Source organism: Zingiber officinale, chromosome 11A (genome assembly GCF_018446385.1).
Source record: "Zingiber officinale cultivar Zhangliang chromosome 11A, Zo_v1.1, whole genome shotgun sequence".
Classification (NCBI taxonomy): domain Eukaryota; kingdom Viridiplantae; phylum Streptophyta; class Magnoliopsida; order Zingiberales; family Zingiberaceae; genus Zingiber; species Zingiber officinale.
Window position 1 is genome coordinate 85097528 of NC_056006.1, and position 11947 is coordinate 85109474.

At 36.2% G+C, this 11947-nt stretch overlaps 1 protein-coding gene across 4 annotated transcripts; it reads left to right on the forward strand.

The window, feature by feature from the left end:
* The first annotated feature begins 846 nt into the window (after positions 1–846).
* On the forward strand, positions 847–11512 carry LOC122031160 (acyl-CoA-binding domain-containing protein 4-like). Of its 4 annotated transcripts, none has more exons than XM_042590272.1 (15): positions 847–1066; positions 1789–1913; positions 2178–2255; positions 2329–2448; positions 2538–2604; positions 3465–3526; positions 3718–3857; positions 3930–4056; positions 7801–7915; positions 8036–8124; positions 9260–9343; positions 9664–9993; positions 10077–10136; positions 10240–10416; positions 11400–11512. In XM_042590272.1, exons 1-14 carry the CDS (start codon positions 883–885, stop codon positions 10408–10410), a joined length of 1752 nt encoding a protein of 583 aa, XP_042446206.1. In that variant the 5' UTR covers positions 847–882; the 3' UTR covers positions 10411–10416; positions 11400–11512. The 4 variants fall into 4 exon arrangements, with proteins under 4 accessions (XP_042446206.1, XP_042446205.1, XP_042446207.1 ...); XM_042590271.1 differs by having other exon boundaries at positions 11435–11512; XM_042590273.1 differs by having other exon boundaries at positions 11438–11512.
* Positions 11513–11947: the final 435 nt, after the last annotated feature.

The following is an 11947-nucleotide window of genomic DNA, read 5'->3' on the forward strand; positions in this document are numbered from 1 at the left end:
TAATGATATTTTTTACATTGTTCTTGCTGATTTTGTATATATGAATCGAGTTTCATTCCTATATCTTGATACATGTTTTGGTCTCTAATTTACTTTTATGACAGGGTAGGTACCATGTTAGGGAAGACCCTTGTTGAGTCTGACCTCCTCACGGGCCTCTCATCTACTCAGCTTCCGGATGAGATTAATTTAGTTTTTTAGTGATAATTTTTACTTTGTTCTTGCTGGTTTTGTACATGTGAATCGAGTTTCATACCTATATCTTAATATATATTTTGGTCTATGATTTACTTTTATGACAAGGTATGTACCATGTTAGCGAAGGCTCAACAGAGTCACCTCCATGAGCACAAATCAAAGGAGTGTTTTTGATTCAACTGTACTTACGTAGTTGTACATGTGACAGATAAATGATAAGTTAAAATTAAAATAACAAAGAGAAAATAGTGGTGAGACCTATTGGAGGGTGAAATCGAAATAGTGAGGAGAAAGAATGACAACAATAACAAGAAGACACTATCTTCTTATATTGATGAATAATTGGGGAAGAAACTATGAATGTAAATCTTTAATTGTGATTTCTAAGTCAATACAAATTGGTTGAATAAGTCAACAATAAAAATAACTCATTTAATAGATCATTTTCACAGATTAAACAAGTTTTCCTATCAATTTTAACATAGATTTGAACGGAAAGATTAATTTTAAAAAGCGTTCAACAATTAGAAGACCAAAGGGATGAAAAATAAGGCATGAAATCGGGATGAGTCAAAAACGTAAGGGACTAATTGGGAATTAACCCATGTCTATTCGGTTCGAAAATCTCGGCTCGAACCACTTGATGCGGTTGTTTTGAAACAGGCTTCAAACCAAACCGTGTCGATGGGTTTAAGCCGTGCGATCCATAATGGTGATGCTGGCGTTCGTTTCAAACTGCCGAAGGGGTCGTCGCTCGGGATCGCATACGTTGACGACGACCGGATCTCCCACGGAAGACGAAGGGTAAGAGGAACAGAGAGTTCGGACATCAGATCTCTTTGTTTTCCCACCGGATCGACTGCGACAGGTGCTTCTCTGAGTCCCTTCACTGCCTCCTCATCGCGGATTAAGCCGCAAAATACAGATCTGCTGAAAATTGAAGTAAAGTTCCCTGCCATTCTTCGTGCATCATTAGCCCGATCCTCGTGTCACCGTTACGAATCTTCGCTCCAGGAACTGATAATTTTGGTGCTAAATAAAAGAAATGAACTCGCAGTATATAAGATCTTGGTTTTTGTTTGCCTAACTGATGACCTTGGTTAGGTCGATTAGTTGAAAGGATGATAACTTTATACTCGAATATGAAGCCTGCTCTTTGTTTTCGTATACGGAAACGTTAAACTGAATCAGGAATTCGTGTAGCATTCTCTGTTCGTGCTACTTTTTGACGGTCTAGGCACTGATCAATTGTCTAACTTTGTCTTTAATGGTTCAGCTGATATACCTGTTATGTATGTTAAATTGACAATCCTTGCAGGCTATTTTTTGGGGAAATTACGCCAATTTTCAATTTGGAAAAATTGGTGCCCATACTCCTTTTAACATTTGGCTATGCCATCTTCATTTGTTTTCTTTATGCAAGTTGCTCTTTAAAAACTTATTCATTTTTTTTAAAATTCAAAAATTGGATTAACATTTGGAAACTTGGGTTATTTTTGTTTATAAACAGATACCATCGTATATTCATTATTCTTTAATTGTTGATTCATGTCTTTCCTGAGTACACTTGTAATTCTTCATATTGTTTAGGCATTGGTATGGAAGTCTCAGACTTGAGTGGAACTATGGATGTGACAGCTATTTTAGCATCATCCCCTTATGATAAATGGTTTGCACTTTCAACCTCGGGCTGGTGCCCATCAGCACGATATAAGGTAGATATGCCTCTGCCTTTCACTGTCTGCAGCTAGGGGTACTAATTGCCATGGTATTATGCTTGAATTTGATTGCATATGCATTGTCTGGTTTTAGTTTGTATCTGTTTCTCTCCTACTAAAAACTCCTCTACTCTAAATTGGGGATGCTATGCATTGGGAATAAACTTTGCATATATCATGTGATAAATATTTATTTTTAGGAATGTATTTTTATTGTTGTTACTTCGTTAACTTGTAACCTTTTTCTCCTAATCATTGTAGCATGCAGCAGAATTTGTCAATGAAAGACTCTATGTAGTTGGTGGAAGTCGTAATGGCAGATATTTGTCAGATGTTCAGGTGATAAACATTGATCTTTCTTCAGTGATGCAAACTACAAGATTCAGGCAACTAGTTATGATGGATTTTACAGGTATTTGATTTTAGGACATTGAGATGGTCTACTTTAAGACTTGAGGTAGACAAAGATGGTTCCAGGTTGGACACAGTTGATCAAGAAAAGGGCTTCCCTGCAGTGGCAGGCCACAGCTTGGTAAGTTTTGCAAATTGTGAAACAGAAAAATTCATGTATCTGGTTCTTCTTTCCACTGGTTAAGATTTTGATGTTGTGCATTTTAACAGGTGAACTGGGAAAACAAGCTTCTAGTTGTTGCTGGATTTACAAAGGAATTGTTGGATTATGTGACAAGTAGAGTGCATGACCTACTAACTTCTTTTACAGTTTATGGTTGCTTAAGTTATGAAAACATTTTTTGTTTAACTTGTTGAAAACTTACCAAATACCAGTAACTTGTTTAGTTAATAAATGAACTTCAATTGTTTAAAAATTCAATTGTTAACTTGATTGATCAGATTGAAGGTGGTACACACAAATGAAATGAAATCAGAATGGTTCTTTCCTAATTTGATTCCATTTCCAATGATTGGATGGACTTTGAGGTGGAATGATCCATTCTATACTTCAAGAGAGCAAGGGGAAAAGTTTCATTCCACCACTATAAAATATAATACTTATTAACAAATTATCATTTCAACACTAAAAGTTAAGCTGTGTGGTCCAGTTGAGTTGGGTGATTCATTCAAACTGATTGAGTTAGTCATGCTAATAGAGCTTGTGAACTAGTTGAGCCAAGCAGGTAGAGCGAACTTTTTCAGGCTAGGCAAGCTTGTCATGCTTGGTGAGCTAAGTGGACTAGTTAAAGTTGGGCAGAAAGTCTGCAGTCGACTTCGTCGGGCTGATTAGATCTGATAAACTATGTTACTTGATGACTGAATGTGTTGAGTGCACTACCCAAGTCGAGCATATTATGTAGCTCAACTAAATCAGGTGTGTGAAATAAATGAGGCAGATTTGACACTACAAAATAAAGAAGACAAATCCATTATCAAAACTAACATGTAATATAAGTTTTGCAACATTTTATAACATGTGATTCCATGGTGACAAATTTTAATCTGCAGGTCTATTTATTTCGTTGTATTTTTGTTTGATGACTGATATTCACAGTTTTTTTCCCCTAATGTTAATTTCTAATTCTTGAATTGCAGTTTGGTCCATTGATCTAGAAACTAACATCTGTTCATTCGTTGCGACCTATGGTAAAATTCCGGTAATTGCTAATCTTTGTATCCCGAATCCAATCTCTAATTTACATTTCTGCTAAGATGTCTAAGTTATTCTCTGTTGTTATGTGATGACTAGAGGACCAGATATATGTTCCTAATTCCCAATTTCTTCTCAAAATTAAGAAATTATTTTGGTCGCTGATTCTTGAGAAATATGGCTCTTTTCTCTTAACAGATAGCTAGAGGAGGGCAATCCACAACTTTGGTTGGTTCTAAACTTTTTATGTTTGGTGGAGAAGATAGAAAGAGGAAGCTGTTAAATGACCTTCATACCCTTGATTTGACTACAATGACGTGGGAGGAGATTGGAACCAAGTATGATTTTCCCTATGTCAATCATAACATTATATGCTAATGACTACTTAACTATTTTATTTTCTTATACAGGAATGCATCTCCAGCACCAAGATTTGATCATTCAGCTGCAGTATATGCAGATCAATATCTTCTCATCTTTGGCGGTTCATCTCATTCAATCTGTTTCAATGATTTACATTTACTAGATTTGCGGACTGTAAGTACTTTCTTTGTAGCCTTGGTTCAACTTAGTCATCAGTCACTATGAAAAATCATTTGCTTGCATTGTGTTTGTTAATTATTATGTGAATAATAATTAACTTATGCTCACTTTTTAAACTTGAAACTCTTGAAAAAGAGGGTGAATCGAAGTTATAAACAGTTGCATTGTTGGAAATGGAGCACGAGAATAGCTAGTCATTTCAATATAGTTAGGAAATAAAATACAGGAATATATCACATGTGATAATTTCTTAATGTTTCAAACCTTGACAAAAGAGTATGCTGAATCTTTAAATAAACAAAATTCATGGTAAGGAATAATTATGACTATACAAATGCAGATAAAAGGCTAAATAATCGACTATGCTGAACCAAGGTTATGTTAGCAAAAACCTGAATGAAAATTTTCTTGGACAATACTTACCTACTTTTAGCATGGTATGCCTTGGTAAAGAGTAAGGAAAGCATTAAAATTTATTTTTTTTGGTATTGATATTAGCAATATGCTACAGTTGGTAATACCAAGTACATTTAAAACATTCTAAGTTTCTACACTTGAAGATTTGAGCAATTACTTGAAGAGCATATATGGTGTGACAAAACTGTTCTTCCAATATACACAGCCTTCTCCAACTTGCAAGTATTCTAAGCGCTCTTCCATTCACTTAAAATTACAGTACTAAATGAACCCTTTGCATTCATTACATTCTCCAGTAATTGTGTTAGCTGGGTATAGTTCCATGAAACAACAAGAAATTAATGCTCTGTTTACTCGGAGGTGTGGATTGTGGAAGGAAAGAAAGGAAGGAAATAAATCCCTAGGAGAAGAGAAAGAAAGGACAAAGAAAAGAAAGGATGGGAAAAGAATCCGATGGAAGGCGGAATGAAAGGAAAGGAAGGTCGCATGGGCAGTCGCCGCCTTGCGCTTAGCAGCATGGGCGCCCCTGCACAACTGCCCATGGCTTGCAGCTGTGCGACGAGGTCGTGCAGGCCGTCCATTGCTCGGGGTGAGATTTTCTTCCTGATTCACAAGAATCCTCCTTCGCTTTAAGAACCTTTGCCGATGGTGTTTTCTCCAACTCTTCCTCCTCCGATTCTGCTCTTCCTCCCCCAATTTACCAATCTCTTCGCGTCTTCACCCGTCGGTATCCTACAATTTCGACATCCGGCAAGAGGGCCGCCATTGGATCCATCTCTACTTCCATCCAATTCCAAATTCTGGCCACAATTTAGCCTCTGCTCCTTTGATAGTGGCGACAGATGAGTTTGTCCTCATGAATAACTTCACCTTCAAGAACTCCAATTGCACATACTTGTTCAAGGAGTACACACTGAATCTGACCTCCGATTCCTTGGCCTCACTTGCGTCCCCGCCAATGGCTCCATCTCGTTCGTGAACGAGATTGAAGTTGTCTCGACGGAGAGCCTTGGAGGGTTCATGCCCTATGGTGTGGCCAGGGTGTTCAACTGTGCAGCCATGGTCTACCTCAATTACATTGGCTACGACACTGTGCCTACCATAGTGGAAGAGGTGTGTTGCCCAGAGTGCGACATCCCATTCGACGTCTCTGGCTTTGTCACTGTTGTGACGGTCCTCTACTGCCTCATGGCCGCCTCAATGGCCATGCTCATGCCCTATGACGCCGTAAGTTAACTCCCCCCTCCCTTCTTTGCCATGAGTCTGAGGAAGAAGAATAGGGGAAGCTTCTTCTCTTCTTTCTCGAATCCAAATCTGCCTTGCTCCTTTGCTTTTTTACTTCCATCTGGTTTCCACTTCCTCTCCTCCATATCGATCAAGGGGAGCAACAGAAGCTTTGACAGACCATAGGCCGGAACGACCGAGTGAGGTGTTGTGCGAGGTCGAGTAGGGTGGGCGGCTAAGCAAGGCCGATGCCCGCAAAGTGCAGCCTGCGCCAGTGTTGAGGGCTGCGACGCGTCAAGGAAGGAAGGAAAAGTGTTCCATCTGATTTTGGGAGGATGAAATTATGTCCACAAATGGATCAACGGATGGATTTATAAATCCATATATCCGTTATTTTATAACAAGTAAGCATGGGAAAGGATATAAAATCCTTCCTCTTTCGTGAAATAAACGGAGGAAAGTTTTCCCCGCGGAAAATTTTCCTTGGTTTTTTAATCCATCCAATCAAGTAAACAAAGCATAAGTATTTGTTTTTCTGGCTGAAAGCCATGACCATTTGTCCAGTCTCTATGTTTTGATAGTGGAGTTTTTGTTTTATTTTGTTTTGTGTTTTTGATTAAATCTCTTTCTACCATATGTTCTTGTATTATTCAGGGTATGATAATTATCACATACAATTGTAGCGTTATTGTGAATTAAACATGCAATGATTACTTAATAATTGAAATCTTACAAATTGATGAGATGGTTTAAGTTTCTTCAAGAACTCTAGGAACATGGTATATAGGAACAAAATCATACACCGACCATTTTATCTTATTAGGAACTTTAGAACATTACAAGGGGATTTCTAACTTTAATTCACCCAGAACACCAGTTTTTGAGTTTGATACATGACAAGAGCCATGACTAGTTGTCTTGAAAGTAGTATTTATCTACTACATCTCACATAACTTTCTTCCTCCTTTTCACCTTCTCATCATTCAATCCCATCCCAAGATTGCAAATTATTATACTAATCCAGATTTATTATATATCCGCCAATTCTGAGAACATCTTCCAGCTTTGAAACATGTTTCTATGGCTATCTCTTGAATGAGACAGCAAAATCTTATAATTTGTCTTTCCTAATAGGAATTAGGAATGAAACTGTTCCAGAATTTATTCTGTGTGTGTGTCATTTTGAGCATCTTGGTTGTCCTTAATTCAGTACAGGTAACACTAGTTGTTTCTCACCTTCATATAGTTATGTTAAACTACATTATCCATATAACTCTATTTATATTCTCTATATCTGAGGGAAGATATGATCACGGATTGATATTGTATCACACCATACACCGATAGATACACCAATGCCTCAACTTATGAAAAAAAGGATCTAAATCCGTTTTTATTACAAATTTTATTATATATGATGCCGTATACGAAATCATAACTGTAGGAAAAAGTTGTTTATAGAAGATTAGTCAAAGGCATTATGGTTTATTGACTATTGTAGCATAAAGACAAAGTTTGATAAGATTTTAAAAGTGTTGAATAAGCAGAAGAAATCTTTTCAGAAAATATCAATGATTGTTTCCTTGTTTAGTTGAAAACTTAATTTCTGTCATCTATTAATCAAATACTTTAGTCATCTATTTCATGATTGTTCAATTGGTTATTTCAGAAGCACCATATGCAATATGCAATACATATTGATAGATTGAGGCTTAAGCAATTATCATATGCAATATGCAATACATATTGATAGATTGAGACTTGAGCAATTTGAAATATTCTTGCTTTAAAAAAGGGCAGTTCGGTGCATGAAACTCCCGCCATGCGGGGTTCCGAGGAACGATCCATTGTACGCAGCCTTGCCCTACTTTTTGCAAGAGACTATTTTTAGAATTCGAACCCATGATCGTTAGGTCACAAAGCAACAACTTTACCGTTGCGCCACTTTAAAGGAAGTAGACAAAGAATTTTGACCTTCTCTACAAAGTTTATCAGAAGCAATTAAGATAATAAACTAAGGATTATCTGCAATTTGCATTAACCAATTTAACCATGTTCATGCTTATTCTCCCTTAAACTGGTGAGTTTGAATTGCAGATGGAATGGTCACAGCCACAAACTCAGGGTGCATATGTGACTCCTAGAGGTGGTCATGCTGGCACCTTAGTAAATGAAAACTGGTACATAGTAGGAGGCGGAGATAATATTAGTGGTAAATGAACCTTAAACCTTTAGCTGATCATTATTTACTAATTTCCTGCTAGGATAGGCTTTCTTATTGACTACTTGTTTGGACTTAACAGTATGATCTGAATACATGAATTTATTACAGGAGCCACTGAAACTGTTGCCTTGAATATATCCAAGCTTGTGTGGTTGATCACCACAAATGTAGGGAAACGTGATCCACTTGCTAGTGAGGTCAGTATCTAAAATCTGTTCTTTTATGTGCCTTCTTGATATTGTTAATTTCAGAAGATGAAATGGAGCTATATTATAATTACTGTTTTAAAAAGTGTATCATGAAGTTGCAAATTTAGCAGCATATGTATGTGTTGTCACATTTTCTTATTTTTTAATTGCTGAGCTATATATAGTTCAACCTAGATTGATGTCTCTAAGAATAGAGTAGCCTAAAGGGATTTTATTTAGTTTGCCTTTAATTTAATCAAAACATAAAAGAACATCAAAAACATTAAGAATGAGATCCTTTGACTAAAAAAGATGTGATATGTATAAAGTCTTTTTTAAATTTTGAAAAGAAAATGTTATTGTGTGCTAAGTGTAAACTATTTATGTGGACTTTTTAATTGATCTAAATTCAATTATTGTTATTTCTCCATGATGACCATATATGCAGTTGGATATGCAATTCATAATCCATGAGGGTTATGTGGTGACCAGATAGCAGAGTCGCAGACTGTACTTAAGCAATTTTTAAAACCTGGATTGTAATTATTTTGGAAGGAAGGATAAAAGTACTTTTTGTTTTATTTATTCACATGATTCTCTTTTGGGCATCTCATTGATATTCTTTTTTTTTTTTGCTGATACGATATAAAGTTTTTTTGTCATCATGCCATCTCATCATTGTCAACAGTATTTATCCCAACTAGGATGCCACATGACTCTTATCACTCTATACTCCATTCAATTCTGTCAATGCTACTCTACCTCATCTTTTGGAACTTCGTACTTGCTCCAAATTAGTTACAAGGACCTCTCTATTTATAGAGATGGGGTGGATCTTAATGAACGAATGGGATATAGTCTTTACAAAGGATTGTAGAAAACTGATGAAAATTTGTCAATACTAACCTTTAATATAGGGTCCTTTGGACTAAAATATTTAGATTTAATGCATTTTAAAATGGATTAGTTTATTCCAGTGTAATTTGTCATTCTGTTTTTATGCATCCTGTCTTACTTTCTTTATGGTAGAGCATTTGATATATATAGCGACTTGTTTAAAATGTTTGAATTATTTGTACGATGAATCATTCTATCCTAAAAGCCAAAAAGTGATACTTTTGATTTAGATCTTTGGTCTTGACAGGGTCTTACTCTATGCTCAGCAGTGCTGGATGGTGAAAAGTTCATCATTGCCTTTGGTGGTTACAATGGGAAATATAACAATGAGGTAAGCTAACTGATAGCTATGGCTGGAATAACATAAAAAATATGTAGCTGAGTAACACCAATAGTCCTTTTAAAAGTTTTGTCTTTATAATTTAACAACTCCACTCTTTCTCTAGCATTTTTTGTATCGTAATTCGGGTGAGCAAACTATTGACTTGCAGTGCTGTTTACATACTATCTATATTTCTCCTTGTTTAATGTAACTCCACTCGTTCTCTAGCATTTTTTGTATCATAATTCAGGCGAGCAAACTATTGACTTGCAGTGCTGTTTACATACTATCTCTATTTCTCCTTGTTTAATGTATGGCTTTCTCCATAGATATTTGTTCTAAAAATTAAACCTAAAGAGCCATTGCAACGACGACTTCTTCAATCACCAGCAGCTGCAGCGGCTGCCGCTTCTGTAACTGCTGCATATGCTATAATCACTGCAACTGATGAGAAAAACATAGCTATGAGAAATTCAGTCAATCCAGATGTCAAAAGCAATGAAATTGAGAATGTTCAGAAGCTTAGTGCTATTGATACTGATACTCTTAAAGCAGAAAACAAGTTATTAGAATCGAGGATAATGCAAGCAAGAGATGAGAATTCAAGGCTACAGACCAAGATTGATGAGATGAATACTACCCATACTGAATTATTGAAGGTAAAATTTCAATTGGAATTTAGTAAATTGTATTGGTACTTGTGTTGTTCTAAGTTTTTGTCTTTTTTCGTGTTTTTCTCAAGGAACTTCAATCGGTGCAAAATCAACTTACAGCTGAAAGTGCACGATGTCTAAACTTGGAGGTATTTAGTTTTGTTTTTCTCTCTAATCATCCAGGCCTTTATCTGATGACAGAAGTATGCTTTAAATACATGGTTTTTATGTTAAAATTGTCTGTCATTGTAGACACATATTGCTGAAATGCAGAAAAGCCTGGAGTCATTTAGTTCTTTAGAACATGAGATCGATATGCTACGTCATCAGAAATCTCAAGTAGATCAGGAGATGGTTGTAGTACAGAAACAGAGATCTGGGGGTGTCTGGCAATGGCTTTCTGGCACCGCTGATGATGTTTAGTGAAATGTAAGTTGCTTTTCTTGCTTCTTGTTCTGGATGTATAAAGTCGTGCAAATTAATAGCAAATTGATGCATTTCAAATCTGTCCTTGGCTCTAGTCAAATTAAGCTGGTGCAATCAAAAACATATTGTCTCATTAAAAATTAATCTTCTGAAGTTCATTTGAATTTGTCGATATTACTTAACGCCTTTTCAATGATTTAAACAAATGCAGGGTGAGACGTGTATTCTTGTGATGGAAGCTTTTTTATTGTATAGACAGATGTGATTATCTCCTCTCCAAAGTTTTTTTTTTCTCATTTACGTTTTTTGGTTTAATTTATTTGCTTTTTGGCTATCTGAATTCTAGCCACAGTGGCGCATATATTGGCTGCTATCTATTCCCACCTTTCCCTCACACCTGCATACCATTTGATCTCTTTCATCAGTGTTCTTTGCTCTCTTGTTCCTTTGCGTTCCACATGGGATACTGCTTAGAATATTTGATTGCACACTGGATAAGAGGAGGACAAAGGCCAGTTTAGGGCTATTACGATAATGGTCTTTTCTCTATTTTTTATTCTTCTAGTTGTTACTTGTTTATCATTGGGCTCTTATACACCAAATACTTAACTAACTAGATTTAGGTGGATAGGTCTATTTATGCTGTTTTACAGGTGATATTTGAGGTAATCTTAGAGATGAGAATCTTTGACGGTCAGCATTTCATAAAGTTGAACATTTACTTCCCTTTTGCTTTGTTAATGAAACAATTGCGATAGGCTTTGCATAAAATTTGAGCATCTCTTCTTTACTGTGCATCTATGCCAACTACTTGAGGCTTTGGCACAAGCTGATCATTGAGATAGTAATACTTTCTGAGCTTGGAAGGTAGTGCCTAATAACACATTGGAGTAAATGAATTCCTGTGCAAAATGCCGTACATTAATTTCTGAATGAAAAAGTTTTTCTTTGTTCATCCAGTTTCATATGATTTCTTATTATGGCAGCAATTTCACACTCTTGGTGCTTTTTCTGGAAACAGCAGCATGAACGGAGCCCGTGAAGATATTCAAGATCCTTCAGAAGCCAAATATTTAATTACTAAATCTCAACATTGTCTGAAAATGGAAGGCAGGCCACGTTATCCTCCAGCATTAGTAGTATGTTCTTATGCAGATGTTTGTCGGAAATTCATCGGTGATTGCTGGTGGATTTCATCAAGCAAGAATTACATGCAGCTTCATATGCATCTAAGCTTCTCGGTTGGCAGTACATAGGGCTCGATATTTATGATTACATCGTTACTAAACAAGCTTTTGACATTCGTTCATTGGAATAAATGCATCTGTCGGCCCGTAAATGAACAAATTATCCTTGTAACTGCATGGCGAGTGGATTTCATTGACGGTGGAACACTCGATTGACTTCTGCTGCAGAGATTATTTTTGCCAGGTGTAGCTTCTTTTCCTAAAACAGGTGTCTTAGTATGAACCAATCCTTTAGTATTCAAATTTTATATCAATTATTCAACCAATACCCATGAATCATGAAAGTA